Genomic DNA, 27,515 nt, shown 5'->3' with positions numbered 1-27,515 from the left:
GGCCTACATGTTACCTCTATCCATTAGATCAGGGGTAGGCAACTCCCAAGAGACTGTGATCTACTCACAGAGTTAAAAACTGGCAGTGATCTACCCGCTTTTGGGGGGTTCAGGTCAAGGTTGTTGAGGGTTTTTTTTAGGATGGAAAGTCCTGTTTTAGGGGGTTCACGTCGAAGTTTTTGACCTTCTTTTAGGGAGGTGGAAAGCCACATTTTGAGGGGTGCAGGGCAAAAATATTGAGCTTTCTTTAGGTGAGCCAAAGTTGTTGACCTTCTTGGAGAGGGGTGAGCCAGTGATCTACCAGTGATCTACCAGTGACATCCAGTGGTCTACCAGCAGATCATCATCTACCTGTTGGACGAACCTGCATCAGAAGCACAAAAGGTGGCATTTAGCTCAAAGTCTTCCATGACAAGTGAATACCAGCAGGAAAGTCAAAGTGAATCCATTTTGTTTTGCAACTCAAAGCAGCAAATGTTGAAAGAAAATTTACATCCTTCAGCTCAATACACTTTCAAGACTAGTCCCTTCTTCCCATTAAGCTTCTAGAGGGATAGTTGGACTCTGAATATGAGATAAATTGTATCCTTAGATTCAGTTGTTCACTTTGGGAAGAGCATCTTTTAAATATTCTGATTCCAAGCTGCACCTTGACCTTGTTTTCAGGCAATTCAGTTCTATCATCAATAGTGCCATAACATGATGGTGATATTCTGCCCCAGTCAGCAACTGAGCCACTGCATTTTGCACTAACTGCAAAAGCCAGCCTCAGGGACAGCCCCACAAATTGTCATTGCAGGGGCAAATCATTCTGAAGGCTACCAGTGCAAATGAAACACTATCAGAAGGGTTTAAAAGCCCGGGAAAGCATGTCGAAGGAAGAGAAGGTCCCAACAAAATAAGAGTGGATTATCAAAATGAAGATTTTGCTGAAATCATAAAGAGGACCGTAGAGAACAGACATCAAGATGATAAAATTTTAAAACAAGAATGGGAAAATTTTGTTGAGTACCTTAAAAACCACTGTATCTATTTAGAAACATTAGCAGGATTGATATACCATTCATGAAGTAAAATGAATTAGATTAGTAAGTGAAAAAGAATGGATAATTATTATTATATGCAAGAAAAGAGGGTAAAATATGGAAACCAGGGTGGGAAGGGGGCAAGTCTGAGGGGTTTGGTTAATCCCAGTATTATATATATGGAAATTGTTTGGAGTGTATGGAAATAATGTTAACATAAAAAACGGGGGGGGGGGGTGGTTCTTAAGAAAAAAAGAGAAAAAGCCAGGGAAAGCAATTGATTAATTCTCCTCTTGTTGATGAATGGGTGAGGGTGGCGGTGTTGGTGGGTGGGTGGCTGTGTTTGGAATATAGTTACATTCCCATACATGTCCTTCTATCAAGTGAAAGTTGGACAGGTGGATGACGATGCTCTTGAATCAAGAAAAATCATCATTCATGAGGACATGATAACATGGCACAAGGGTATGGGTCCTGGGGTATTACTGTGGGCCCTGCTCTCTCTCTCTCTATTCCATTGAACAGAATCCAATGCTCATTTGTATATCAAAATGCTTGATATGCAAACCCCTCAGGTTCAATCCTCTGCATTTCCAAATACAATTGAAAATATCACTGGCCTGTAATAATAAAGATCCAGATAAATCAAAGATTAGGGCTCTAAAATTATATTTAAAGTTTCCTGGATGAGTTGATTTCAAGTTTACAAGCAATATTAAACAAATAAATTAAATAAAATGTAATTTTAAAAAATCTTTCTTCATTATGGGTAGATGATGCCTTTTTCTGCCCTTTTCTGTGTGTAACAACGGTCCCATGTTCAGCCCTCTGCATCTCCAAGTAGGCTTTGAAAATAAACACTGTTCTGTAATCAAAAACAGCCAGTTGTACCAATGATCAGCTTTCTTGTCCACTTTTTCGGGATTTGTGCTGTACTTTATAGGGCAGGTTTATATTTAAAATTTCTGAGGTGGGTATTGCAAGTTCGAGAGCAAAAAAGAAAACAAATGACCACTGGTCCTGTTAGCTAGGGATGATGGGAATTGTAGTCCCGAACATCTGGAGGGCCAGAGTTGGCCTATGCCTGGACTAGTCCACCCTCTGCAATGCAGGCCTGTGCAGCTGTCCCTTACAGGGATCAAATCTGCAACCTTGGCATTCTCAGCACCATGCTCCAACCAGCCGAGTTATCCGACTGCCTTATGCTCTGTTGAAGTCAAGGTGATGTACATGGTTCTAACCATCCTCATTTTAGTTGTTGTTTTTGTTGTTTAGTCATTTAGTCGTTTCCGACTCTTCATGACCCCATTGACCATCCATAGCACGTCAGGCAGTCCTGTCTTCCACTGCCTCCCGCAGTTTGGTCAAACTCATGTTCGTAGCTTCGAGAACACTGTCCAACCATCTTGTCCTCTGTCATCCACTTCTCCTAGTGCCCTCCATCTTTCCCAACATCAGGGTCTTTTCCAGGGAGTCTTCTCTTCTCATGAGGTGGCCAAAGTATTGGAGCCTCAACTTCACGATCTGTCCTTCCAGTGAGCACTCACATTTTAGTCTTACATCAGCCCTGTGTGGTAGGGTATGCTGAGAGAGAGAAAAAACAGCTCGCCCAAAAACATAGAGAAGAGCTTTTTAAACTTTGTGTCGTAACATGTTAGTGTTTCAGCTGCAGTGTGTAGTTGTGTCACACAAATGGTCCCCACACTCCTCCCAGGGCTGGAAAGGGGTTATTTTAACATTCAGTTTGCAAGTAAAACTGAATTATTATGTCTGAAAATGATACATATTTTAAAACTGTGTCACCAACATGAGCAGTTTGTAAAGCTTTCAAATAGAGCGGGCTTCATGACATGGGGATTCGAACCCCAGTGTGAATGGTAAACATAATTGGTCAAACTGGGGACCACCCACATTCCATCCCAGATGTAGTCCTGAATATGTTTTGGGACATGGCTAATCTATAATTTTGCTTTTAAAATAAATAATTCACATTCCACAATGTGTTTGTTCTTTTCAAATATTTTTAATGAATTTTAGTAACCAGACACAGGCTTCATAAAAAACAAAAGAAAAAGAAATTAGCTTTAAAGGGGGGGAAGGGGGGAGAATAAGCTGCCATGAATGGCAATAAAGAGATTTCGATATAGCTATGTGATATCTAAGTCAATAATAAAACATATCAAGAAGAAAAGAATGTGCTATCTGCAATAACAAAGGGTTTCATGTTTGAAAGAATAACTATTACAAATGTTTGTTTTAAAAAGAACTTAAAAGGCAACCTTGAACTAGACAAAAAGCCAAATACTCACATAGAGCTGTGGTACGTCACACTCCTCAAAAATCTCATTATCTGAATACAATGCATTCTCAGGAGATCGTTTGTTAGGTGGCCATTTACATAACAAGTCAACAATTTCCATGAATTCCAATGGGAATATTTCTTATGTGTTGTCAGTCTCAAAATTTTGACACCCCCCAAAGAGTGAAAACCCCACGAAAATCCTCTGAAATCTTGTAAAAGAAGGAAGAAAACTCTGCTTATTTGTGTACAGTGCTAAATACAGGTACAACTGTTTGGAGAGCTGAATCTACAGTGTATATAACAAGATTTGGGTACTAATTACTCACGTTAGAGTAAGTGAAGTTGGATACTGAGACCTGTGTGTATAAAATAAAATTAAACAAGTGGCGAAAAAGTAATCTCAAGCACAATTTAAAATTTACCAGAGTGAGGGGAAAAACAATTATTTACTACTTTTTTAATAATTAATTTTTAATTTTTAATTCAGTTGTTCACTTTGGGAAGAGCATCTTTTAAATATTCTGATCCTAAGCTGCACCTTGACCTCATCTGCAGGCAGTTCAGTTCTTACATCAATAATGCCTTAACCTGATGCTGAAATTCTGCCCCAGTCAGCAACTGAGCCACTGCATTTTGCACTAGCTTCAAATTCCAAGCAAGCCCCAGGGGCAGCCCCACAAAATGTGCATTGCAGGGGCAATTCATACTGAAGGCTACCAGTGCAAATGAAACACTATCAGAAGGGCTTAAAAGGTTAGGAAAGAGTGTGGAAGGAAGAGAAGGTCCCAGCAAAATGAGAGTGGATTATCAAAATGAAAATTTTGCTGAAATTGTAAAGATGACCGAAGAGAAAAGACATCATTTTATGGAAACCAGGGTGAGATGGGGGGAAGTCTGAGGGGATTGTATAATCCTAATATTGTATATATGGCAAATGTTTTGAGTGTATGGAAATAATTTACCAGAGTGAGGGGGAAAACAATATTTATTTAGTACATTTTTTAATAAGTTGTTCTCTGTTGTTCAGCTCAGGCCTCAGAATGATGACGTAGCATTTAGGGGCAAAGATGCAGCCCAATAACCCAGCACTGGAGGACAAGATGGAGAAGATCTCCACAGCCACCATGTGTTTCCCTCTTGTGCTCAGGTAGGCTGGAAAAAAAGACAGCCAAACACAGCAAAAGAGCAACATGCTGAATGTAATGAACTTGGCTTCATTAAAACTGTCAGGTAACTTACGGGCTGCAAATGCGGCAACGAAGCTGGCAATGGCCAAGAGGAACATGTAGCCCAGGACACAATAGAACATGGTGACTGAGCCTTCATTACATTGCACAATGATTTTTTCAGCTAAAGAGTGCATGTCCAGTTCAGGGAATGGGGGAGATGTCATCAACCACACAGTACAGATAGTTGATTGAATAAGAGAACAGGAAAAGACAATGGAATTTGTCAGTCTTTTACTCATCCACTTCCTCATGCTGGACCCTGGCTTGGTGGCCATGAAAGCTAGTACTACAGTGACAGTTTTGGCCAACACACAAGAAACGGCTACAGAGAAGATAATGCCAAACATTGGTTGCCGGAGGAGGCAGGAGACTGTGCTAGGTTCACCCAGAAATAGCAATGAAGAGAGGAAGCAGAGCAGGAGAGAGACAAGGAGAGAGTAGGTGAGGTCCCGGTTGTTGGCTTTGACTATGGGAGTCTCTCTGTACTTTATGAATATTCCTAGCACCAAAACTGTGTTGAGGAAGAAAGAAAGGGCAATGGATGCTAAGCTGATCCCTAAAAGTTCTTTGTAAGAAAGGAAGGTCATCGTTTTCTGAATGCAGGCAGTTTTGTTCTTGTTTGGATACTGAGCTTTTGGGCATCTGAAGCAGTCATTCATATCTGAAAAATAAACAAGGTGAAATTTCAATACTGATTGAACAGTACTTTGGCTTCTATGTGACTGTTTCACTGACATGAAATTAAACCTATTGGATCTATGTGTTTTACTGTTCAGATATAAATGCTTTGATCTCACTGATTCTGAAAGCCATTATACTGATTCACTTCTTACTTTTCAATAGTATTTTGCCTTCTCATAAGAGCCTGCTGGATCAGGCCAATGACCTATCTCATCCAGCTTCCTGATTTCACAGTGGCCAACCGCATACCTATAGGAAGCCTGCAAGCAGGACCTGAGTGAAACAGAAGTCTCCCCCAACCCCCACACTTCTCAGCATCTCATATTTGGAAGAATGCAGATTCTGTCCATGGAGGCACTGCAAAGCCATCAGAGATCATAGCCATTAATAATCTCCATGAGTTTGTCTAATCTGTTCCCATCATTCCCTCTTGTGGAAACCAATTCCATAGATTAATCATGCATTTCATGAATAGGTTAGCTTTCTTTTGCATGTTCTGAATTATCCAACACTCAATTACCTTTGATGTCCCTGAGATCCAGTGTTATGTTGATTCTATATTCCCATACATGGAAAAATTTAATCCATTTTGTATCATGTTCCTCCTTACTCGTTTTTGCACTAAAATAACCCCCTTAAATGCTACTGTCTAGCCTTCCCAGTGTCCTCGTAGGATGAAAAATATGATTTCTACATAACTCACCATCCTGGTTTGAAATTTCCCCTTCTGGACATGGAGCACAATCATAGCAGCAAAACTTTTCCCCTTCTTTCTTTTTCTTCTGATTGCCAGGGTGGCAGTGGTCATTACATAGAGAAAGGGGAGTCACCTATCCATAGCAGAAAAGCCTTTTAGGAGATCAGAGAAACTGATGGTTTATTTGACTTCTATTAATGAAGTTCATTACTCAGCAAATAAAGTTTAATCTAAAAGGTATGCATTATAGGGCTGTGTTAACTATGAATCCCATTATTTGGAATCCCCTCCAAACCTATGACAAACTTTGCAATGAAAAACCCCACATTCCGAGGTGTCCTAAAATAGTGTCTGATTTCCCCAACATGGTGCTATACTGGTCACCCCAATTCCAATATTGTTCAATTCACTCCAATCCTGTGCCAAAATTTTGTATTAGTGGATTGGGGGTGACTTGTAGGACCCTAGGTTTGGCAGGTCAGCCACACAGTTTGAGGGCTCAACAAAATGTTAAGTTTGTTCTGCAAAATGCTGCAAAACAATAGAAAAACAGCTCACCAGGACTTCGTTTTAATGCTGCCTGGAGCCTTATGCAAGCAGTACGTGTTCTATTACTGAGTTATTGTCTCCATACATTAAAAAAAAGAGGTTACAGTATTGAATTGGTGCCTATGTAGAAATTTCATTTATATACTCCAATGCTTTGCTTTATGTATATGGAAGATATAGTTATACAAAAATGTACTCCCCCCTCCCCCATGGCATTTCTAAGTGGCATCAATTTTGAATGTGCCAGGCAGCCACATTTTTCCTTGGCCATATCAGATGGAAACAACAGTTGTAAACAAAATGGAATTCCTGACATCTAAAGAACACATCATAAGAACAGTGAGTAACAGATGGAGTCCAAGGATGCAGACCTGATTAAAACCTCTGTGCCACACAATCATATCTTCATGAAAAATGAATGCTTCTCCTTCAAGAGCATCAGGATCAACTCGTCCAACTTTCATTTGAAGGAAAGACTTGTTTGGGAATGTGATCATGTTCGTGATGTCAAAACCACCTCTCATTTCCCTATTTTCGTTAAAGGACATTGTTTCTCCTGCTGAGTTGTTGAATAAAATGCCTTGCAGAAAATAGTGGAGCTGATTCAAAGAGAAAAAGGGAAAAAAAGGAGTGTGTGTGTGTGTGTGTGTGTGTGTGTAATGCAGACCAATTCTAAACAATGAACTATTTTCATATAGCAAATGGAAAAGTTATAACACAGCAATAGATGGCAAAAATTCTGTACATGGTAAATATGCAAGAAAGGGGGACACTCACAAAATGTAATCACTTGATATCTGGCCTTGGAGTAATTGGCTGACTGAAATAATATTTTGTTAATAATAATAATAAGAAGAAGAAGAAGAAGAAGAAGAAGAAGAAGAAGAAGAAGAAGAAGAAGAAGAATTTATACCCCCTCCACCTGGCTGCGTGCCCCAGCCACTCTGGGCACCTTCCAGTAAAATATTAAAATACAGTTATATTATATTGAAATATTAAAATATGTGTTACCTGCCAAGGCTGCAGATCTTGAAGTTCAAACCTTTTGTCTCCTGTCATTGCTCTGTGCTTAGATCTGTATGAATAAATAGCATGCAAAGCATGAGCCACAACAAAGACAGCATTGTAGATATTGTAGCTGTGGCCAGTCATGCCCATTTGAAACAGAAACCCAGGAAGACACTCTAACTTCTCCTCCCCTGTACATGTTTCAGTATCTTGCATGTGCAGTTTGGGAAGTTTACAATCAAATGCTTGCTCCCAGAAGTCCTTGAGAAAAGCATCTGCTGGGTTCCAGTAAGGTTTTATGATCTGAATAAATTCATGGAACTTGAGAAGCTCTTTTGAGTGAATGGTGAAGGAAATGGCACCTTGAAAGAGCTCAAGACCCCAAGCTTTTTGATAACTCAATAATACAAAATCAATTTGAGTTGTCATGATCCACACTTTTCTAAATGTTGAGCTTTCCTTATTATCAGGATCTCGTAGAAATATAAGACATCTCAGCCAGGTCAAAGTCTGAGAATCTCCATAGACAATGCATGCATTCACTTTGTCATTTGTGAGACCCACATAATAACTTTCAAGTATGTCATAAAGTTCAATGAACAAATCGGAATGAGATGCTTTTTCCATTCTTTGTGTGAAGGCTGAACAGATCCCATGCTGGTAGAGCAATTGCTCCAGGGCCTGCAAGAATTTTTCTCCTCCTTCATCACCAGTAACAAAGAGTCCAACCCATGTCCATCCAAAATGTTGAAGCAAGCTGATAATCGCGATATACTGATGAGCTTCATTGGGCATCATGCGGTAAAGGGAAAGTAAGTGATCTATATCACTCTCCTTCTGTGGAAATGAGCCATATGTAAGCTAGCAGGAAAAGACCAGACATTATGAAGATAAGTATAAACAATTACTTTTAGCATTTGGCTGTTCGTTCAAGAAATGTTTCTGCAGTTCTGTTGAAATAGGGACGACCACCCATGTATTTTTTCATTGCTCCCTTTACAGAGACCTCCAAAATGAATCTACCCTAAAGATATTTGATGAGTTACCTGGATGATCTGAAGAATTGCAAATTAAATTGCTCCTTTCAGTCTCTAACCCAGGCATTCCCAAACTGCGGCCCTCCAGATGTTTTGGCCTACAACTCCCATGATCCCTAGCTAAGAGGGCCAGTGGTCAGAGATGATGGGAATTGTAGTCCAAAACATCTGGAGGGCTGAAGTTTGGGGGTGCCTGCTCTAACCAAGAGGTCACCACTATGGTGGCAAGATTCTGCACAAATGCTATCAGAATTCGGTGCGCCTACATAGGAAGTACTTAAATTAACTCCTCAACAGAGCCAGGCAGATTCCACTATAATTTATGGCGCAAATAATTAATATAAAAATAAGGATCAAAGGTTGATTGGTCCCTTTTTGATAAGTTATTTTAGCTTATTTAATTTTTTAAATAATATTTTAAGCATTAATGATGTAATGCAATTATTGTGCTGGTCAGTGACCGTAAAAAAGATTACTTACTTACTTACTTACTAATTACTTACTTACTTACTTACTTACTTACTTACTTGACACAACTGGTAGTTTTCTAGACCATTAAATTGAAGGATGCTTCAAGTTTCAGGGTGCTTCCAGTTTCTAGAGTTGTGGTGATACTTAAGTATTGAAGACCTGTGGTTTGCATGTTTAAGGTGTTGTGTGTGTGTTTGTGGTGGATGTTTTGTGGATGCCAGGTACATTCCGGCTCTCTGGGGTCTCTTCAAAGGTGAATGATCTGTCATGATCTATGAATGGGGCAATAGAGTGCATGGCAGGAAACTTGTCTTAAAATGTATTGTACCATTTTCATGGCAGGAGAACTACTAACATCTAATTCAGAGCTACATTGGCTGGAGGAAACATTTCCCTAAAGTCATCTGAGTCAGATGATGAGTAACATACAGAACCTCTCTAGCCCTGCAGATGTCCAATTGTGATAAATTAGGGTCCTTTAATAAGTTATCCAGGCTCTCCAAGGAGGCAAAGTCTATGCTCAGCTTTGTAAGTCTTCAGGTCAACCCAACTCCTTGCAGAGACAACGTCTCTTGCAGTTGATGTGAGGCACAGGGTGTTGGTGTTGGAAATGTCCAAGGAGCTGAATGCTCTCATGCTTGACTCAGACTTTCATTGGTGTAGCAATCTCTACTAGTAAGGAGTAATGTACATTTCTGATAGACATTCCAGCTTGTAATGCTTCAACATCAGTCATATTCACTTTCTGAGTCTCAAAATCATTTTCAGAAAGGGAAGAGATGAGTGTGATTTGCGGGACAAAAAACCATGCCCCTACTCATAAAACCTACCTGTGGAATCTTGTAGAGGCTTAAGGTATCAGCCATATGGAAGGAGGTATCAGAGCTAAGTCCTCCGATGATGGCTATGAGGTTTTTCTGCGAGTCACATTTGTAGTTGGGAGCAAATCTGTGCATTTTAAAGAGCAGGTTCAGAGTGTTACGATAGGTAATCCTTGCATCATTATAGCTGTCATAGATGTGGAAACCCAGTGTGATATTGGGCAAGATGCTGGGGCTCTCATTTATCACTTTTACCGCAAATGCCAAGGCCAGGATGTGCTGGTAGAATTTTGTTACCATGCTGCAAATGAGGTTAGTTTAAAATTTCAGAGGAGAATTCTACAATGCAGGAAGTAGACAAAACAAATTGCCATTTCTGTCTCAAACTGATACATCTTGAACTTCAACCTTGTTCTCTTTTATGGTGGCTCTAAAATAATACATATCAAACTCTTCTGCCTAAATAAAATGAATTACTCATCATGCCATTTCTATATTACTCTTATCATCTTTTAGTTAGTCCTTGTGGGATCTTTAGTATTCACCCCCCCCCCAAAAAAAAGACTACAACAATATCCATCTCTTCCTTTTTGTACTCAAACTGGCCATGAAGGTGACAATTCTATGCATCTAGCCCAGGAAAGCAACTATAATTCTTTGAATTAGTTAGTTACTACCATCCTTATACATGGCAGTTTCTAGTATTCATTTATTGGATTGAGGGACGATTCCAACAGATTCCATACAAAAAACGATTATGTCCTTGCGGAGATGGCAACACCAAATCAGTGGTGCATGCCCTCCTGGCTTGCACTCATTACAAAGGCCTGAGGAGTGACATTATCACTTCTCTTTTATTATCTATTCCAGGCCGCCCAACCACTGCCACAGTGTCTTTTCTCCTGGCAGATCAAGAGGAGCAGATGACAGCAAAGGTTGTAAGGTCTTTAAGCTGGGGCAATAAGAATAAGGTTCACTATTTGACTGTTGATTCAGGATTCTAAACTATGTTTTATATAATTGACTTTTTATTTTGTTCTGTCTATACCACAACATTCTTTTGTTGCTAAGGCTGATGGCTGACGCAAAGAAAGTTTCATTCATTCATTCATTTCTACTCAAATGCAAGTCCAAATGAATTCAATGGGAACAACTTCCAAAAATTTGGTATAAGATTGGTTTAGGTGCAATCATTCACTTTTAATATACTAGAAGTCACCTCTTAGATTGCTATGTAAGACAGGCATAGAAAAATGGGGTGAAATGGTTTCTTTTTATCACAGTTTTAAGGTTCTTCAGCTTTCATCACCACTATCAAATATATTCAATTCTAAACTTCATAGAAGAATAAACTAACTCCTCTACACTTATCTTCACTTCTCTATCACTATACCATGGTCAGAAATGCATACATAGCATATTGCTCTATATTTCACTAATTTAAAGCTGAATTGTTAAACCACAAAACCTTCACAGAGTTCAATGATTTTTGCAGCTTGTATTTGCAGCTCATCATGTGAAAGGTTGGACTGGATGAATCCCAAGCTGGAATTAAGATTGCCGGAAGAAATATCAACAACCTCAGATATGCTGATGACACAACCTTGATGGCAGAAAGTGAGGCGGAATTAAAGAACCTTTTAATGAGGATGAAAGAGGAGAGTGCAAAATATGGTCTGAAGCTCAACATAAAAAAAAAAAAACCCAAGATCATGGCCACTGGTCTGATCACCTCCTGGCAAATAGAAGGGGAGGAAATGGAGGCAGTGAGATATTTTACTTTCTTGGGCTCCATGATCACTGCAGATGGTGACAGCAGTCCTGAAATTAAAAGACGCCTGCTTCTTGGGAGAAAAGCAATGACAAACCTAGACAGCATCTTAAAAAGCAGAGACATCACCTTGCCAACAAAGGTCTGTATAGTTAAAGCTATGGTTTTCCCAGTAGTAATGTATGGAAGTGAGAGCTGGACCATAAAGAAGGCTGATCGCCAGAGAATTGATGCTTTCAAATTATGGTGCTGGAGGAGACTCTTGAGAGTCCCATGGACTGCAAGAAGATCAAACCTATCCATTCTGAAGGAAATCAGCCCTGAGTGCTCACTGGAAGGACAGATCCTGAAGCTGAGGCTCCAATACTTTGGCCACCTCATGAGAAGAGAAGACTCCCTGGAAAAGACCCTGATGTTGGGAAAGATATAGGGCAAAAGGAGAAGGGGATGACAGAGGACAAGATGGTTGGACAGTGTTCTCAAAGCTACAAACATGAGTCTGACCAAGCTGCAGTAGGCAGTGAAGACAGGAGTGCCTGGCGTGCTCTGGTCCATGGGGTCACGAAGAGTCGGACACGACTAAACAACAACAATTTGCAGTTCAAGGAAGAGAGAAAAGACAAAAGTTTTTGAATATAATTTCATGCCATTAAAGCATTTTAATTAAACAAAAAAATTGGAATTTGCGGTTTTGGAAAAAAGGGTAAATGTAAAAGTAAAAGTATTAGAGTATTAGAATGGGTATTAGAATGAAGGAAACATCCATAGTAGTGCATGCAAATAATTGCAAGTAGCATGCTCTAAGAGCACATTTTGGTGATTTATTATCTATACCTCGTGCTACCCTGTTTCTCATATTTTAAGACATACCCATAAAATAAGCCATAGCAGGATTTTTAAGCATTCAAGGAATATAAGCCATACCCCGAAAATAAGACATAGTGATAGGCGCAGCAGCAATGCCGGCCGCGGCAGGAGGAGGAGGAAAAAAATAAGACATCCCTTGAAAATAAGCCATAGTGTGTTTTTTGAGGAAAAAAATAAATATAAGACGTGTCTTATAATATGAGAAACACAGTATCTACAGCAAAGCTCATGCCTTTTTGTCACTCATACCTTGGGAAAGGAATAAATCTCCCATCAACTTGCTGCTGCTACAATCAGTTTAACAGACTCACAACACATACCACATTTTGTTAAAATTTCTAGATTTCTCTATTTCACTTATCAGTCAGTGCCAGGTGTGACTTCATAGAATAGTGAAATATATTGAACCAGGTTTATATCTCACAAAGCAATTCTCAAACCATAAGGTCAATATCTCACAAAGCAGACTCAAACACTGTCTCATTCATGACATCTGTTCTAGGAAGATTAGACACTTGCAGATTAGGTGCCCCAAGAACATACACAGCAGTAACCCCTCCATCCCCCTCTTGCTGGTCCCTGTTGGTGGAATTAAAACAAGGCATACAAAGTCTCCCTCCCTTTCTCCACATTGTTTTTCAGTATAGAAAGTATTATTATTTTCACAGAGAGAAAAGCCATTATTTATTGCCAGTCTGCTTAGTAGAATACGCAATACTAAAGAAAATACTGGAAGAATTGATCCCAACAATGAAGGGGGAAGGAGAGTCTCTTACTGTGGATCATCATCAAAAAGATTGTGTGAAGGGTTTTCCTTGAATAAATCTTCAGAGAGGGAATAAGAGAATTGAGAAGCAATCCCACCGATGATGAGGCCACCTGACTGGTACCACTCATGGGGAACAGGAAATGTCTCAGTCTCAGGGCACCCCATAGCTGCTTTGCACAAAACATGAGGCAGCAGAAAAAGCAAAGTGAATGACCACAGCATCCTTGACAAGCTTCTCTGAAAATGTGGATGCTGTTGTGCCTATCAGTATCTGCAGAATGACTTCAGCAAACTAGATTGCATGATGTCTGGCTCTGTCAACAAAGCAAAACAAGAGAGATTGGCACGTCTTATTTAAAAATCAAAGCAGTATAAACACATGGTTTGGGTGCTAAGTGAGATTTCCAATACTCAGAATTCAAGGCAGACTAGTAATATGAAGAAAATACAAAATGGGAGGGGAAAAATTGAGCCATGGCTGCCTCTTGCCACTATTCCTATCTCCTTGTGATTCGGCGGAACAATATTATAATCCCTTTCATGGCTGTTTATTGACAGTTTTCTTATTCCTCTGTTGTTCTGACGAGGTGCACGAATTATGATGATTCGGATAATTGTACGGTGACTTAATAACTTTTAAAAAGTTGTAGTTCCAATGATGGGTCGTTGTTTTTTGTTGTTGTTTTGCATCATGTTGAGTTCTGTGTTTCGTCTCAAATCTGCCTACGCCCTGCCTCTGCCCCTTTGTGGCACAAAAAGTGGCAATTAGCTTGAAGTGGAATGCCCTCCCACCAGAAGTCAAAGAGAACAACAATTACCAGAACTTTAGAAGGCATCTCAAGGCAGCCCTGTTTAGGGAAGCTTTTAATGTCAGCCAGATGGGTGGGGTAAAAATAATAAATTATTATTGTTGTTGTTATTGTTGTTATTGTTATTATTATTATTTTTATGTTAAGTGAAAACTTCAGCAGGAATGTCAAAGTGAATCCATTCTGTTTTGTGACTCAAAGCAACAAATGTTGAAATAACACTGCCCAACTCCCATTTCACCACATGACCTGGCAACTATTATTTCTCTCCACAATAAATTTGTGGCACAAAGAAACAAATGCATCATCCATAAGAGGGAAATTATACTATTGCAACAGTAAACATGAAATAAAGGTGTGTGGCACAAGTGAAGTCAGGGTGTTTATGTAAATTGTTTAAACTGCGTGTGTAGACCTTTTAACCACCCCCCAAAATGACTCAAATTTTGGTTTGGTTTTTGGCAGAATTTAGGCCACAACTTTATTGATTACAATCAAGTGAGTGGTTGCATAGGCTCTGGTTCAACTTTCTCCCTGCACCCTTGCAGGCAGCGCTGACCCTGGGCACCAACCATAGGTCAACCTTGGGTGAACACCTGGGACAGTGGAAAGCAGGAGCCCTGCTAGTCCTCCACCCAGATGCCCCCCTGGACTCAGGCTCAGGGCACAACACCTCACAGGGTTGACCAACCAATGAGTCTCTGGATTCCTTTAGCCAGAATACCCATCGCATAGAGATGGCGAGACCCTTCTGCCACCCCAATCACCTGAACCAGAGCCTATCCGCAACCTTACAAGTTGTGATGATTTGCTACATGGCAGGTGAAACCCAAATGGCACCAGCCAATCAGCCAAGTGGGGAAAATTCCTGTCGTGCTCCTGTCCCAAGAACAGACGACACACAACGGCATAGCAATATATATAGGGATATATAAATATAGGGAGAGGGGGGTGGGTGTTCCGATGCACAAAGCACAAAAGAGGACGCTCAGGGACTTGTGCATGGGCTTCAGTAGAGGTCCCTCAATGTACTTTAGCTGGCATCCCATTGGTCTAATTTCTCCCAGCATTGAGGGACCTCCAATAGGGTGTTGTGGCCATCCAAACATTCCCACCCACACCACAGGGTCTGGTTGCCAGGTCGCACCGCAACACGTGCCCTCTTGTTAGGGAGGACCCGATTTATCTTCAATTTGATTGTGTTGAAATTTAGCTGCTAACCACTCAGTCAAGTCACACACTGCCACCTAGACAGGGTTGGATTTAACTACACCTATTTCCATCTGTTCCACATCTAAGGGGGCAGGGAGGCCTTGCTGGCCCATCCCATCAGGCAGCCCCACAACTCTAAGAAGGTGTTACATGTTAGCTCCAAAGGTGATCTGCATTCAGTCAACAGGCTGCAGAACCCAGAAGAAAAGAATTGGGTTTCAACTTTCACTTTCAATGTGTCTCAGACTGCTTACAGCCCCCTGTACTATGCTGACCTTGCCCAATTCCATTTCTTCTTCTTTTGGTAGACAATATCCACCACAAACGAGGTTGCGATGTCGCATTAGAAATGAATGCAAGCAGCCATTTTAATACATTAAAAGTTGCTAAATACAAACACAACAGGGGAAAGAGAAGGAATCCAAACTGTGCGGCTGAGGAGGGAGTGTGTTGCAAGCTTAACAAGGCGCTATTTGCCCACTCTTTCAGCAACCAGTCAACCACCCCAGCACAAATTGGGTTGAAATATTTTTAAAATTATTATTTTATTTTAATAATTTTATTTTATTGAATGAATTGCTTGTTAACTGAAACAGACCTGTTTCTCCTCCTAGCTTCCTATTTCCTTCTCCTGAGTTGGCAACAACACTCCAGGGCCTCAGGCAGTTTCCTACCTAACCCTACCTGGGGATGCCAGGGACTGAACCTGGGGCCTTCTGCATGCAGAGCAGATGTCCCACCGCTAAATTATGGCCTTGCAGTGGTGGGGGTGTAGCATAAAAGTTTTGGATTTCAAGATCTGCAAGCTACACCATGATCTTATAGGGTGCTACTGTGCTATTAGAAATTTAGCTCTACATTTCTCTGTAAAATCTGAATCTCCCCCCCCCCTTTTCATCTCATGAAATGCCACAATTTCCCCCATGATTCTTTTGAAAGGGATTCACAGATATTTTTGCACTTCAGTCGTGAAAATCATTGTACTCTCCTATCATTCCATTATAAAGGTTTAAGTCTCCTTTCTAAGAGCTGAATAAAAATGAAGGAGGAAATTGTTTAAACTATGGTTGTACATTATACTGGAAATGAGAGATGGTTGCAGAAGAGACCGTTTCTTCCGGTCTCTGGGGCCATTTAAGTGAGAGGAGATTGGTGAAAAACATTTGACAGATCTCTCTAATCTGAAGATTTCTGTCATGGAATCATTGAACCATCTCCCTTCAAAACACTGCATGGGAATCAAGAGACCATTCCCACCTTCCCACAGACATTGACATCCTTCTGCTCAATACACTTTCAAGACTAGTCCCTTCTTCCCGTTAAGCTTCTAGAGGGATAGTTGGACACTGAATATGAGGGAAATTGTATCTTTAGATTCAGTTGTTCACTTTGGGAAGAGCGTATTTTAAGTATTCTGATCCCAAGCAGCACCTTGATCTTATTTGCAGGCAATTCAGTTCTTCCATCAATAATGCCACGACATGATGGTGAATTTCTGCCCCAGTCAGCAACTGAGCCACTGCATTTTGCACTAGCTGTAAAAGCCAGCCTTAGGGACAGCCCCACAAAATGTCCATTGCAGGGGCAATTCATTCTGAAGGCTACCAGTGCAAATGAAACACTATCAGAAGGGCTTAAAAGCCTGGGAAAGCATGTGGAAGGAAGAGAAGGTCCTAACAAAATAAGAGTGGATTATCAAAATGAAGATTTTGCTGAAATCGTAAAGATGACCGTAGAGAACAGACATCAAGATGATAAAAAATTTAAAACAAGAATGGGAAAATTCTGTTGAGTACCTTAAAAACCACTGTAGCTATTTAGAAACATTAGCAGGATTGTTATGGAAACCAGGGTGAGATGGGGGGAAGTCTGAGGGCTTTGTATAAATCCCAATATTGTATATATGGTAAATGTTTCGAGTGTATGGAAATAATTACCAGAGTGAGGGGGAAAACAATTGTTTAATACTTTTTCTTAATAATTTGTTCTCTGTTGTTCAGCTCAGGCCTCATAATAATGATGTAGTATTTAGGGGCAAAGATGCAGCCCAATAACCCAGCACTGGAGGACAAGATGGAAAAGATCTCCACAGCCACCATGAGTTTCCCTCTTGTGCTCAGGTAGGCTGGAAAAAAAGACAGCCAAACACAGCAAAAGAGCAACATGCTGAAGGTAATGAACTTGGCTTCATTAAAACTGTCAGGTAACTTGCGGGCTGCAAATGCGGCAACAAAGCTGGCAATAGCCAAGAGGAACATGTAGCCCAGGACACAATAGAACATGGTGACTGAGCCTTCATTACATTGCACAATGATTTTTTCAGCTAAAGAGTGCATGTCCAGTTCAGGGAATGGGGGAGATGCCATCAACCAGACAATACAAATAGTTGATTGAATAAGAGAACAGGAAAAGACAATGGAATTTGTCAGTCTTTTTCTTATCCACTTCCTCATGCTGGACCCGGGCTTGGTGGCCATGAAAGCTAGAACTACAGTGACAGTTTTGGCCAGCACGCAAGAAACAGCCATTGAGAAGATGATGCCAAACATTGGTTGCCGGAGGAGGCAGGAGACTTTGCTAGGTTCACCGAGAAATAACAAGGAAGAGAGGAAGCAGAGCAGGAGAGAGACAAGGAGAGAGTAGGTGAGGTCCCGGTTGTTGGCTTTGACTATGGGAGTGTCTCTGTACTTTATGAATATTCCTAGCACCAAAGCTGTGATGAGGAAGAAAGAAAGGGCAATGGATGCTAAACTGATACCCAACGGTTCTCCGTAAGAAAGGAAGGTCATCGTTTTCTGAATGCAGGCAGCTTTGTTCTTGTCTGGATACTGAGCTTTTGGGCATCTGAAGCAGTCATTCATATCTGAAATATAAACAAGGTCAAATTTCAATATTGATTCAACAGTATTTTGTCTTCCATGTGACCGCTTTGGTGACATGAAATTCAATCTATTGGAACCATGTGTTTTGGTGTTTATATATATATGCTTTGTTCTCACTCATTCTTAAGGTTATCATAGGTTGTCTGCTAAGTTGATAATAGCTGAGTCGAAATCCTTCAAACTGTCTTTGGGATAAGTAGATAAGAGTCAATGGCCCATTTCATTCAGCTTCCTGATCTCTCAGTTGCCAACTAGATTCCTATGGGAAGCTTGGAAGCAGGACCTGAGTGAAACAGAAGTCTTCCCCATCCCCCACACTTCCCAGAAACTGGTATTTTATATACAGTGGAACCTCGGTTTATGAACACCTCGGTTTATGAATTTTCGGTTTATGAACGCTGCGGACCCATCTGGAACGGATTAATTCATTTCCCATTACTTTCAATGGGAAAGTTTGCTTCAGTTTATGAATGCTTCAGTTTATGAACAGACTTCCGGAACCAATTACACCCATGCTTCAGTTTATGAACGCTTCAGTTTAAGTACTCTGCGGACTCGTCTGGAACGGATTAATCCACTTTCCATTACTTTCAAGGGGAAAGTTTGCTTCAGTTTATGAACACTTACTCCGCGGACTGCCTGGAACGGATTAATTGACTTTCCATTACTTTCAATGGGAAAGTTCGCTTCGGTTTATGAACGCTTCAGTTTATGAACAGACTTCCGGAACCAATTGTGTTCATAAACCGAGGTACCACTGTATAAACACATAAAGCATTAACCATACATAGATAAATAACCCACATACAACGCAGCCTAAATAATTAAAAAAATAAAAATAAAAATAACATAAAATACAATTTCTAATCTTATACTTTTCATGACTTTAAAAAAAAAAAAAATCTTCCTCGAATTCCCCTCCTCTGCGGTTCATTCCCAATTCTCTTTAGCAAATTCTATATCTTAAATTTAAATCATTCTGGTTTAAAGTAAACTTCCCTCAAACATCACACATTTTTTAACATAATTCAAAAATCTTCAGTTTCTATATACTTGAAAATCTGTTTCCAAATTCAATTCTACAATATTTTTTTAAAATACATTCTAATTTGGTCCCAGTCTTCTTCCACCAATTCTTCTCCCTGGTCACGTAGTCTCCCTGTCATCTCAGCAAGTTCCATATAATCCATCAATTTCATCTGCCATTCTTCCACAGATGTTAGGCATTTTTATCATGTGCCCCAACTCACCCCCCCCCCCCTGTCCAGTGTCCTCGTAGGATGCAAAATATGATTTCCACATAACTCACCATCCTGGTTTGAAATTTCCCCTTCTGGACATGGAGCACACCCATAGCAACAAAACTTTTCCCCTTCTTTCTTTTTCTTCTGGTTCCCAGGGTGGCAGTGGTCATTACACAGAGAAAGGGGAATCACCTTTCAATAGCAGAAAAGCAGTTTAGGAGATCAGAGAAACTAATTGCTTATTTGACTTCTCTTAATGGAGTTCACCCCTCAGCATAAAAAGGTTTAATATAAGTAGCTGCCATACACAGCTGCATTAACTATGAACCCCCTTATTTGGATTCCCTCCAAACCTATGACAAATTTTGCAATCATTCTGCAGCACAAACTCAACATTATGCGGTGCTCTCCAATCACTGTCTGAATTCCCCAACCAGGTGCTACCCTGCTCACCCCAAATCCAATACTGTCCAATCCACTCCAAACCTGTGCCAAAGTTTTGCATTCATGGATTGTGATGGCAGGTAAGGCTCCTGATTTGGCAGGTAAGCCACACAGTTTGAGGGCTCAACAAAATGCACTATATTTTGCAAAATGCTGCAAAACAATTGAAAAACATCTCACCTGGACTTCATTTTAACCCTGCCTGGAAATGCAAGGGATTGAACATAGGACCTTTCATATGGGATCTATTAAAGGTAAAGGTACCCTTGACCATTAGGTGCAGTCGTGGACGACCCTGGGTTTGCGGCGCTCATCTCGCTCTATAGGCCGAGGGAGCCAGCGTTTGTCCGCAGACAGTTTCCGGGTCATGTGGCCAGATAGAAAGAGAGATTAGAGAATGGGCAGCTATGAAGCAATTTCATTGGATATGCCAAATCTTTGCTTTTTATATATGGAAGGTATAGTAAATATAAATGAAAAAAATACTTCTACAGAAATGCAGGGTTCCCCCTCCCCTAGGCAGTTCAAAGCCACATCAAATTTGAATGTGCTAGGAAGCCACATTTGTCCTCTGCCCTATCAGATACAAACAGCAGTGTTAAAGAAAATGGAATTTCCTGACACCCAAAGAACACATCATAAGAACAGTGGAGACGGATTTCTAGAATAGAGACCTGATTAAAACCTCTGTGCCATACAATCATATCTTCATGAATGATGAATGCTTCTCCTTCAAGAGCATCAGGATCAACACATCCAACTTTCATTCGAAAGAAGGACTTGTTTGGGAAGGTGATCATGTTCGTGATGTCAAATCTGCTTCTCATTTCCCTTTTTTCATCAAAGGACATTGTTTCCCCTGCTGAGTTGTTAAATGAAATGCCTTGCAGAAAGTAGTGGAGCTGATTCAAAGGGAAAGGGGGGGAAGAAATATATACATACATATAAAAGGTAAAGGTAAAGGGACCCCTGACCATTAGGTCCAGTCGCGACCGACTCTAGGGTTGCGCGCTCATCTCGCATTATTGGCCGAGGGAGCTGGCGTATAGCTTCCAGGTCATGTGGCCAGCATGACAAAGCCGCTTCTGGCAAACCAGAGCAGCACATGGAAACGCCGTTTACCTTCCTGCTGTAGCGGTTCCTATTTATCTACTTGCATTTTGACGTGCTTTCGAACTGCTAGTTTGGCAGGAGCTGGGACCAAGCAACGGGAGCTCACCCCGTCACAGGGATTCGAACCGCTGACCTTCTGATCAGCAAGCCCTAGGTTCAGTGGTTTAACCACAGCGCCACCTGGGTCCCCTATACATACATATAGTGAAGGCCAAATATAAAAAAAATGTGCTATTTCAGTCTAGTGCAGGAATTCCCAAACTTCGGCCCTCCAGATGTTTTGGCCTACAATTCCCATCATCCCTGAACACTGGTCCTGTTAGCTAGGGATCATGGGAGTTGTAGGCCAAAACATCTGGAGGCCGCAGTTTGGGGATACCTGGTCTAGTGGATGGAAAAGTTATAACAAAGTAACAGAAGGCTAAAATACTGTGCATGCTAAACATACAGGGAAAGGGGCACTCTTTTATTTAAAAATATCACATTTTATGATGTGTCACTTTGGAGTAATTGGCTAACTGAAATACTATTTGGATTGCATTATGTTACTCCCTTCTGTATGAATATTGCTTATGGATCGGCACCTAACACAGAACAAGTATAAAAAATGAGCTACTTTCATATAGCAGATAGAAAAGTTACAAAATGGAATAACTTTGAAAATGTCCTATTTCATAAAGTTTGGGTTTCGGGTAATTGTCTCACTGAAATAATATTTTGCAACGTGTTACCTGCCAAGGCTGCAGATCTTGAAGTTCAAACCTTTTGTGCTTTGATCTGTATGAATAAATAGCATGCAAAGCATGAGCCACAACAAAGACAGCATTGTAGATACTGTAGCTGTGGCCAGTCATGCCCATTTCAAACAGATGGCCAGGAAGACCCTCTAACTTCTTCTCCCCTGTACATGTTTCAGTATCTTGCATGAGCAGATCTGCAAATGGACAGTCAAAAGCTTGCTCCCAGAAGTCCTTAAGAAAACCATCACCTGGATTCCAGTAAGGTTTTATGCTCTGAAGAAATTCACTGAACTCGAGAAGCTCTTTTGAGTGAATGGTGAAGGAAATGGCACCTTGAAAGAGCTCAAGATCCCAAGACTTTTGAAAACTCATTAATACGAAATCAATTTGTGTTGTCATGATCCACACTTTTCCTAATGTTGAGTTTTCCTTATTTTCAGGATCTCGTAGAAATATAACAAATCTCAGCCAGGTCAATGTCTGAGAATCTCCATAGACGATGAATGCATTGGCTTTGTCATTTGTGAGATCCACATAATACCTATTAAGTATCTCAAAAAATTCACCCAACATATCAAAACGAGCTATTTTTCCCATTCTTTGTGTTAAGGCTGAGCAGATCCCATGCTGGTAGAGCAATTGCTCCAGAGCCTGCAAGAAATTTTCTCCTCCGTCATCATCTGTAACAAAGATTCCAACCCATGTCCATCCAAAATGCTGGAGCAAATTGATGATCGCCATATACTGATGAGCTTCATTGGGCACCATGCGGTAAAAGGAAATGAAGCTATCTATATCACTCTCCTCTTGGGGAAATGAGCCATATGCAAGCTACAAGGAAAAGAACAGACATAATAATGCTACCTAAGTATAAACAATTATTTTGAGCATGTGGTCTGTCTTCATTCAAGAAATGTTTGTTGAAGCAATTTTGAGGTTTCCAGAAAGTTAAACTGAAGGATGCTTCCAGCTCAATATTCTAGAGTTGTGGTGACATTTTCCACTTTCTGGATATTTTCTTTCATAAAGTATTCATGTCTTGTCAGAAATGTCCTTTTGTTTCATTTGTAGAGTCCAATCCTATTGTGGAATTACTTTGTGGAAATTTAGTATTGGAGAGAAGCCGCACTAGTTGGATTAACCCTAGATAAATCTTTGCCATGTCCGATAGGCTGGCCAAATTCCTCAATGCACCAGCTGAATGCTACTCTAGTTCAACTGTAGGGAATCATGTATAAGATGCACAATGCACATGGCAGAGGAAGACATAACAGTTTTCTTTGATCCATATGGGTTGAAGAACTGCAGTTCACATACTCAAAGTGCTGTATGTATGTGTTGCAGATGGTTGGACCGAAGCTACGAACATGAGTCTGACCAAACTGCGGAAGGCAGTGGAAGACAGGAGTGCCTGGCATGATCTGTTTCATGGGGTCAGCAAGAGTCAGACATGACTAAACGACTAAACAACAGGGTGCTTGTGTTGGAAGTGTCCAAGGTGCTGAATGCTCTCTGCATTCACTAGTCTAACAATCTCTACTGTTAAGGAGTAATCTATGTTTCTGATAGACATTGTAGCTTCTAGTGCTTCAGGATCAGTCATATTCACATTCTGAATCTCAAAATCATTTTCGGAATGGTAAGAGAAAAGTGAGATTTGTTGGGGAGGGGTTGATCATGTCCCTATGCATAAAACCTACTTGTGGAATCTTGTAGAGCCTTAAAGTATCATCCATATGGAAAGAGGTATCAGAGCTAAGTCCTCCGATGATGGCTATGAGGTTTTTCTGTGAGTCACATTTGTAGTTGGGAGCAAATCTATGCATTTTAAAGAGCAGGTCCAAAGTGTTACGATATGTAATCCTTGCATCATAATAGCTGTCGTAGATGTGGAACCCCAGGGTGACATTGGGCAAGAGGTTGGGATTCTCATTGATCACTTTTACAGCAAATGCCAAGGCCAGGATGTGCTGGTAGAATTTTGTTACCATGCTGCAAATGAGGTCAGTTTAAAAATTTCAGAGGAGAATTGTACAATGCAGGAAGTAGACAAAACAAATGGCCATTTCTGTCTCAAACCGATGTATATTGAACTAACTTTGTCTTTTATGATGGCTCTAAAATAATATATACCATCCATCTCTGTATTATGTCTTGTTTGACCTTTAATCTCAGTTGCCTGCCACCCTCAAAAGACAACAACAATCTCCCCCTCTTTCTCTTTTTACTCAAACTGGCTAACTTACAGGTGACCATTCTATGCATGTAGCCCAGGAAAGTAGCAATATTTCAAAGAAATTCACTCAAACAGTCCCTGATTCATGATATATGTTCTAGGAAGATTAAAAGAGTCTGTGCCCCAAGACTAGGTACAGTAGTATCCTCTCCATCCTCCTCTTGTTGGTCCATTTGGTGCAATTAAAACTATCCATTTGGTGCAATTAAAACTATGCATACCGTACAAATCACATCTCCATATTGCTTATCAAAATAGAAAGGATGATCATTAATCAAAAGGTCAAAGCGATCATTTACTGCCTGCCAACTTAGTAGGATGCACAATACTAAAGTACTGGGAAGGATTAATGCCACAAATGAAGGGGGAGGGGGAGTCTCTTACTGTGGATTATCATCAAACAGATTCTGTGAAGGGTTTTCCTTGAATAAATCTTCAATGATGCAATAATAGAACTGAGAAGCAATCCCACCGATGATGAGGCCACCTGACTGGTACCACTCATGGGGAACAGGAAATGTTTCAGTCTCAGGGCACCTCATAGCTGCTTTGCACAAAACATGAGGCAACAGAAAAAGCAAAGTGAATGACCACAGCATCCTTGTAGTCAAGCGTCTCAGAAAATGTGGATGCTCTTGTGCCCTTCAGTACCTGCAGACTAATTTAACATAGATTGCATGAGACCTCTCTGTCACTACAGCACAACAAGGGAGATTGGCACACCTTATTTTAGAATCAAAAGAGTATGAACACATGCTTTGGCCGATAGGTGAGATTTCCAAAACTCTGATTGCTAGTCTGACCAATAATATAAAAAAAAGAAAAAGGGAGAAAGAAGAATGAAAGTCATGCCTGCCTCTTGACTACTCCTATCTATTCATTGTGCAGAGTTTCATCTAATATAATCTCTTTCATGGCTGTTCATTGACAGCTTTCTCGTGCCTTCTGAAATGCCTCTGGAGTTCTGACCAGATGCACAGATTATAGTGATTTGAATAATTGTAGGTTGAAAAATCAGTAAAAGATTTAATTTCAGTTCCAAGGGTCGCTTTATAAAAAACAACATTTTGAGTCCTGAGTTTATTTTCAAAAAGCCTACATGTTACCTCTATCCATTAGAGCAGGGGTGGGCAACTCCCAAGAGACTGTGATCTACTCACAGAGTTAAAAACTGGCACTGATCTACCCCCTTTTGGGGGGTTCAGGTCAAAGTTGTTGAGGGTTTTTTTAGGATGGAAAGTCCCGTTTTGGGGGGTTCACGTCGAAGTTGTTGATGTTTTAGGGAGGTTGAAAGCCACATTTTGAGGGGTGCAGGGCAAAAATATTGAGCTTTCTTTAGGGGAGCCAAAGTTGTTGAGCTTCTTTGGGGGGGGGGAGCCAGTGATCTACCACAGAGGTCCAGTGGTCTACCAGCAGATCATGATCTACCTGTTGGACGAGCCTGTATTAGAAGCACAAAAGGTGGCATTTACCTCAATGTCTTCCATGACAAGTGAATTCTAGCAGGAAAGTCAAAGTGAATCCATTTTGTTTTGCAACTGAAAGCAGAAAATGTTGAAAGAAAATTTGCATCCTTCTGCTCAATACACTTTTTTTAAAAAAATTATATTTATTGAGGTTTTTAACAATAAAAAAAATACAGCACAAAAATACAAAAGCTTGAAAAATAAAAGAAGAAAAAAAATTAAGAAAAAAAAGGGGAAAAAAAGGAAAAAAGAAAGAAAAATAGTATCTCTAACAATATCTTGTCCCCGACTTCCCCGTCCCTCCCCTCCCGGGTCAATTCCATATCCAACTTCACAACTTCTTTTTTATACCCCACACAATAAATTCTATTAGGTTTTGAACTATATTACTCTTAACTATTTCTAATAATTTCCTTTAGCCTATAATTTCCCCCTAAAAAGATATACCTTTGCCTAATTCAGATTCTATCCAATCTTTTAACTAAACCTCCAAACCCACCCCCTCCCTCCCCAGGTAGCAGTTTCCCTTTTTTCCCCGGCCAGCGTCTTCATATCATCCAATTTCAAACATTTTAATCCATCCATTCCTCTACCTTATATTCCTTCTTTACCCCACTCCCACTCTTAACCAATCTAAACCATCCCATTCCTCCTTCTTCCCCTTCCATTGTTTTAATTCTTCCACCAGCCTCCCACCCTCATATTTATTTCCACTGTCCCCTATTTCCAATCTTCTGTCTGGCCTGCGTCCCCTCACTCTCACTGGGGGGGCAAAGGCCAGACTCTTTCCTCCCTCCTCAACTTGTTTGTTTCCTTCTGGGATCTGGTCGCCCTCTCTCACTGAGCAGACCAGATCCCAGGGTCCATCTTGGTCCTTAGCGTCCAAAGTCACATAGGTGATCAATGCTTCCTCTCTCACAGGTTGCATTGATTTCTCAGTCCGTTGCTCCCTATTTTCTGCCTGTTGTTCAATGATTTCTTCTTGTTGCAATTCTAAAGTCTCCATTGGATATATCTGTTGCTGATCTTCTTTTAAAGTCTGAATATTTCCTTTACCATGACGTATTTCCTCTGTCATTTCTTTAATAAAGTCTAGAATATACTGCAGTTCGACCTCCTCCATTTGTAAGAGGGTTGTTTTGGCTGGCAGCCTTCTTTGTCCTTCTGTGTTCCCGTGGGAATTATAACTTGATCCGCCAGAGATGGTGCTATAATGTCCAGACTAGTTCCTTTGTTTATTTCCAACCATATTTATCCTTTATAATTTAAATTCTTAGTCCAACTTTTCCAGTTCTCCTCTTTATTACATCGGTCAACTTAGATATAATCCAAAAAATATCACAGAGTCACAGCAGTTACTCTTTGTAAATCCTTATATTTGTCAGCTGGTCGCGGCTTTAGGTTCCTGCCCCCGGTTTCCGGGGGGGGGGGGTTCTTTGTCACAATAATATGATTATCGATGCAGTCTAAAGCATATATTCCCCCCCCCCTTAGTTCTGCCTTCTAAGGGGGTACACAAGTTCAATTTTTCAGGGGTATCCTCACCCCTTCTCTTCGATCGGCTGCAGGCAAGTTAGTTGTGTCGCAGCCTTCCGGGTAGGGGGGGGGAACGACCTCCGTTTTTTATTCCCCTCCCAGGTCCAAATTCTTATTTTTAAATCCAATAAAATTGTCTTACTCACAGTCCGAATCTTAATTTGAAGGTATCTGCCGCTCCTCTGTCTCCGGCTCGGAGCTTTCCGCTACCGAGGTAGCAATGGACCCAAGGCTCCGCCATGTGCAGCCTGCTCTCGGAGGCTCCGACGGGGGCTCTCCGGGCAGTTTCCATGGCTTTCTGGAGCCCGCTGGGTATCCCAGCCCTCAGAACGCACAATCTGAGGCTTCTCCGGGGGGTCGCGGCGCCCACGCGACTCCCCCCCTCCTCGGTAGCGGTGGGTGTCTCGGGAGCCGAGACGAACCCCGCCGGCGGCTGATGGCGCAGACCGGAAGTCCTGCTCAATACACTTTCATGACTAGTCCCTTCTTCCCATTAAGCTTCTAGAGGGATAGTTGGACGCTGAATAGGAGGAAAATTGTATCCTTAGATTCAGTTGTTCACTTTGGGAAGAGCGTCTTTTAAGTATTCTGATCCCAAGCTGCACC

General features: G+C 40.9%; 2 protein-coding genes across 2 annotated transcripts; both read right to left on the bottom strand.

The window, feature by feature from the left end:
* Positions 1-4,312: 4,312 nt before the first annotated feature.
* Positions 4,313-10,120, bottom strand: LOC132593013 (vomeronasal type-2 receptor 26-like). The gene is made up of 5 exons (XM_088654866.1): positions 9,830-10,120; positions 7,495-8,352; positions 6,855-7,082; positions 5,941-6,067; positions 4,313-5,217 (listed from the first exon to the last, which is right to left on the bottom strand). Exons 1-5 carry the CDS (start codon positions 10,118-10,120, stop codon positions 4,313-4,315), a joined length of 2,409 nt encoding a protein of 802 aa, XP_088510992.1.
* Positions 10,121-17,209: 7,089 nt separating this feature from the next.
* Positions 17,210-23,662, bottom strand: LOC118078941 (vomeronasal type-2 receptor 26-like). The gene is made up of 5 exons (XM_088654865.1): positions 23,372-23,662; positions 21,663-22,502; positions 20,493-20,720; positions 19,440-19,566; positions 17,210-18,111 (listed from the first exon to the last, which is right to left on the bottom strand). The coding sequence occupies exons 1-5, from the start codon at positions 23,660-23,662 to the stop codon at positions 17,210-17,212; spliced, it is 2,388 nt and encodes a 795-aa protein (XP_088510991.1).
* Between the last annotated feature and the right edge of the window lie 3,853 nt (positions 23,663-27,515).

The sequence above is a fragment of the Zootoca vivipara genome, chromosome 12, assembly GCF_965207765.1.
Source record: "Zootoca vivipara chromosome 12, rZooViv2.hap1.1, whole genome shotgun sequence".
NCBI lineage: Eukaryota > Metazoa > Chordata > Lepidosauria > Squamata > Lacertidae > Zootoca > Zootoca vivipara.
Note: the sequence above shows the minus strand (reverse complement) of the source record. Positions and strands in the feature narration are given on the sequence as shown.